The sequence below is a fragment of the Cebus imitator genome, unplaced genomic scaffold (assembly GCF_001604975.1).
Source record: "Cebus imitator isolate Cc_AM_T3 unplaced genomic scaffold, Cebus_imitator-1.0 Scaffold0, whole genome shotgun sequence".
Taxonomy (NCBI): domain Eukaryota; kingdom Metazoa; phylum Chordata; class Mammalia; order Primates; family Cebidae; genus Cebus; species Cebus imitator.
Genome location: NW_016107315.1, coordinates 5,698,455 through 5,702,848, shown reverse-complemented (window position 1 = coordinate 5,702,848; position 4,394 = coordinate 5,698,455). Strand labels below are relative to the sequence as shown.

General features: G+C 52.3%; 1 protein-coding gene across 3 annotated transcripts in view; it reads right to left on the bottom strand.

Annotated features, from left to right (window-relative positions):
- The window catches only part of SHISA5 (shisa family member 5), a 37,917-nt gene that overhangs the window by 4,171 nt on the left and 29,352 nt on the right, over window positions 1–4,394 (bottom strand). Inside the window, exon 1 of one of the 3 annotated variants that reach the window (XM_017514815.2) lies at window positions 1,324–1,421. The exons of 1 other annotated variant lie outside the window; for it this stretch is intronic. In XM_017514815.2, coding sequence (XP_017370304.1) covers window positions 1,324–1,331 — 8 coding nt within the window. In that variant the 5' untranslated portion in view covers window positions 1,332–1,421. Of the gene's footprint in view, window positions 1–912; window positions 1,227–1,323; window positions 1,422–4,394 lie in introns of those variants that run through there. One more of the 3 variants, XM_017514889.2, reaches the window with a different exon arrangement.

Here is a 4,394-nt window from a genome sequence, read left to right as displayed (position 1 = left end):
CAGGAGGCGGAGGCTGCGGTGAGCTGAGATCGCGCCATTGCACTCCAGCCTGGGTAACAAGAGCGAAACTCCGTCTCAAAAAAAAAATAAAATAAAATAAAAAATAAATAAATAAAATCAATATGTCAGGCATAGTGGCTCATGTCTGTAATCCTAACAGTTTGGGAGGCTGAGGCAGGCAGATGGCCTGAAGTCAGAAGTTTGAGACGAGCTGGGCAACATGTTGAAACCCGGTCTCTACTAAAATAAAAAATAAAAAAATTAGCTGGCGAAGTGGCACATATCTGTAATCCCAGCTACTCTGGAGGCTGAGGCAGGAGAATCGCTTGAACCCAGGAGGTGGAGGTTGCGGTGAGCCAAGATAGGGCCACTGAACTCCAGCCTGGGCAACAGAGTGAGACTCTGTCTCCAAAAAAAAATTTTTTAAGTTTTTTAAAAGGTGTCAGCCACCATGCCCAACCCAAGCTTTATTCTAACAAAAGGCAAAACTTGTTAACTGCATCAAACATTCAAAAACTGTAAGAGCTTTGTTAGCCACAGGGCATCCCCCCAACCTCCACCCCGAGAGGCCCAAGGTGGGTGTGGGTCCCACCCTACCCCGTCCTGGGGCCGCACGACTTCCGCAGGGCCCCACAGCACAGCCCAGGGACAGAGCTAAAGACTCCAGGCTCAAAAGCACCCCTCAGGACTCTCAAAAGCAGGAGCCATCAGGCCCACGTCATCCAGAACAAGGCCCTAACACAGGACCAGCAGACCACAGGTGCTTCCTGCCCGGCCAGAGGCAGGATGGAGAAACGCACATTCACATGCCATCAGTGACACGCGACCGCAAGGCCGTCAGCATCCCTCCAGAGCTGTCTCGGCGTCTGTCTCTCACACCTCGCACACACACAGCATGGCACCCAAGCTCACCCCATGTTAGCCTCTGCCTTCACCCAGAGGCCTCCTGTTCCCCTGGACTTCCCCTCTTTCCATCATGGGCCACTCAGTTTCAATTTCCTCCCCTTTTGGAGAAAAGGAAAGCAAATCTCCTCCAGCTGACGTCAGCCACAGGAAGGACAGACGCGAGGCCCGTTCCACCCTCTTAAAGACACAGGATGGCCCCGCCCAGCAGCCAGCCAACAGCCAAGGAGCCAAGGGGTGGGGGCCAGGGAGGAGGGGAAGCAGAAGCACCCCAGCTGCCTCCCAGAGCTGCCTTTCTAGGCCGAGCCTGCGGGCCCGGTCTCGGAATGCAGCCTGGCCACTAGGGGGTCTGAGAGCCACCCCAGCCTCTGTGGGCCCCAACCACACTCTAGCTCAGCAGCATCCCCACCCCTGACCCACCGGCCCATTCCACCAAACTCCAGGAGGAGCTTCTGCACCCATCTAGCCCAGAGGGCGACCCTGGGGCCCTGGCTGACCCAGGAGCAAGGAGCAAAGTCCAGCCTATCCCTTCAGCTCCTCCTCTCCCACCAGCACTCCCTCCAATCTGTCTCCCCCTGTTCTCCCGGCCACCCTGCTGGGGCCACCATGCAGGATCCATCATGTCACCCCCTGCTCAAACACCTGCTATGGCTCCTGTAGCTCTTGGGATTACAAAGGAATTTGCTTTATAATTACATGCTAAACTGAGCGTGTGCATCTGTGCTTTCCTGTACATATAGTTGACAACAGAAAAAGAAAAGAGGCCATGTAAAGTGGCTCACACCTGTAATCTCAGCACTTTGGCAGGCCAAGACTTTTGGGAGGCTTGAGCCCAGGAGTTCGAGACCAGCCCGGGCAACATGGCAAAACTCCGTCTCTACCTACCAAAAAATACAAAAATTAGCCAAGCATGGTGGCATGCACCTGTGATCCAAGTTAGGAGGCTTACTCCAAACCTGGGAGACTGAGTGAGAATCTGTCTCAAAAAAAAAAGAAGAAGAAAAGAAAATTCTGGGCTGTACCTCACCAGACAGTAAAACATAATAAAGGAAATTTTAATTTTTTTTTTTTTTTGAGACAGGGTCTCACTCTGTTGCCCAGGCTGGAATGCAGTGGCATGATCACAGCTCACTGCAGCCTCTACCTCCCAGGTGATCCTCCCACCTCAGCCCCCCAAGTAGCTGGGACCACAGGCGTGCACCACCACACTTGGCCAATTTTTTTTATTTTCTGTAGAGACAGGGTCTCATTGTGTGTAGAGGGGGTCTCACTGTGTTGTCCAGGATAAACTTTAATTTTTAATTAAAATTTTAATTTTTTATTTAATTTTACTTTTTTGAGACAGAGTCTTTCTCTGTCGCCCAGGCTGAAATGCAATGGTGTGATCTCAGCTCACTGCAGCCTCTGCCTCCTGGATTCAAGCGATTCTCGTGCCTCAGGCTCCCAAATAGCTGGGACTACAGGTGGGCACCACCTCGCCTGGCTAATTTTTGTCTTTTTAGTAAAGATGGGGTTTCACCATGTTGCCCAGGCTAGTCTCTTACTCCTGACCTCAGGTGATCTGACTGCCTTGGCCTCCCAAAGTCTAAGATTACAGGAATGAGCCACCGTACTCAGTCTTTCAGATTATGAGACCGATGCACTGCCTACTGTGCTAAGGTGGTAGGCGCGCAGCCAGTCTTTAATTAAAACTTTAAATAAAACTCCCTAGTAGGCCCACAAAGCTGTGTGTGGTCTGGGATTGCTGCCCTCTTTCAACCTTTGTGCTCATTCCCATCCCCCTCCTTTCAGCTTTGAAAGCACCACACTATCATGGTCAGGAGTTCGAGACCAGCCTGTTCAGTATGGTGACACCCCATTTCTACTAAAAAATACAAAAATTAGCCAGGTGTGGTGGCTACTCGGGAGGCTGAGCCAGGAGAATAGCTTGAACCCAGGAGGTGGAGGTTTCGGTGAGCCGAGATTGTGCCATTGCACTCCAGCCTGGGCGACACACCAAGACCCTGTCTCAAAAAAAAAAAAAAAAAAAAAAAAAAGAAATGAAAAGAAAAAGGTAGTGAGTTATCTCAATTGATTGTTCACAGTCAGTTACAGATCGAACTCCTTGTTCTACTCTTTCCCCCTTCTCACTACTGCACTTGACTAGTCTTAAAAATATATAAAAATAATAAAAAATTAGCCAGGCATAGTGGCACATGCCTGTAATCCCAGCTACCCAGGAGACTGAGGCATGAGAATCACTTGAACCCAGGGGACAGAGGTTGCAGTGAGCTGAGATCATGCCAGTGCACTCCAGCCTAAGCAACAAGAGTGAGACTGTCTCAAAAAAAAAAAAAAAATGTAGCCCAGAGGCAAGGGTCCCAAAATGAGGAGGAGAAGAGGATGGGTCAGTGGCAGGGAATGGGGCAGAGCTGGGGTGGGGCCCCTGGCCCAGGGTCTTCCCTGCCTGGCTTCTCCTGAGCTCCTGGCCACGGCCTCGACAGCAGGGGCCAGGCCCTCACCAAGGAGCCAACTCTCCAGTGGACCAACAGTGCCCTTGGCCAAGGAGGCAACACACGGATGCCCAGCAGAGGATGTCTCCTTGGGACCCAGACAGGCAGCCACCAGGGGGTTCAAGAGGAGCCACTGATGACCCTGCCTCCCTCCCTCCTCCCAGCACCCACTTCTCTCGCCCCTGCACCTTTATAAAGCAGGACCTATGCATGAGTTGGGGCTCAGAACCAAGCAGAGGACAAGAGCGGGCATGAGGCGTGGGAGGGGAGCCTCACTCCAGTCACCTGCTCTTCTCAGTGCATGGGCAAAACAGCCTGGGGCAGGAGGCATCGGGGCACACCAAGCACACAGCACATGAGGCCCAGTGCTGTACACACCGTGGCAGCAGCTGGGCCAACAGAAGAGGTCCCACATGCACACCTTGGAGAGGCAGAGGTGCTTCTCACCTGGCCCCAGTCACCTCCCTGCTGCCACAAGCGCAGGAAGCCACTCCTCCTCCTATGTCCCTCTAAGAGCTTGTTCCGCACTGTCTCCTCCCTGCTGTCCCAGCTCAAATCTCTGCCATTGGAAAAAAAACACAAAAAACCCTTCATATGGATTCTCCAACTCCTTCTTTGTTTGTTTTTGAGATGGAGTCTCACTCTGTCGCCCAGACTAGAGTGCAGTGGTGTGATCTCGGCTCACTGCAACCTCCGCCTCCTAGGTTCAAGCGATTCTCCTGCCAAGGCGCCACCTCACCCAACTAATTTTTGTGTTTTTAGTAGCAACCGGTTTTCACCATGTTGGCCAGGCTGGTCTTGAACTTCTGGCCTCAGGTGATTTACCTGCCTCAGCCTCCAAGAGTGCTGGGATTATAGGCATGAGACACCACCTCCAGCCTCCCTTTAAAAACAAAACAAAAGGGGCCGGGCGCGGTGGCTCAAGCCTGTAATCCCAGCACTTTGGGAGGCCGAGGCGGGTGGATCACGAGGTCAAGAGATCGAGACCATCCTGGTCAA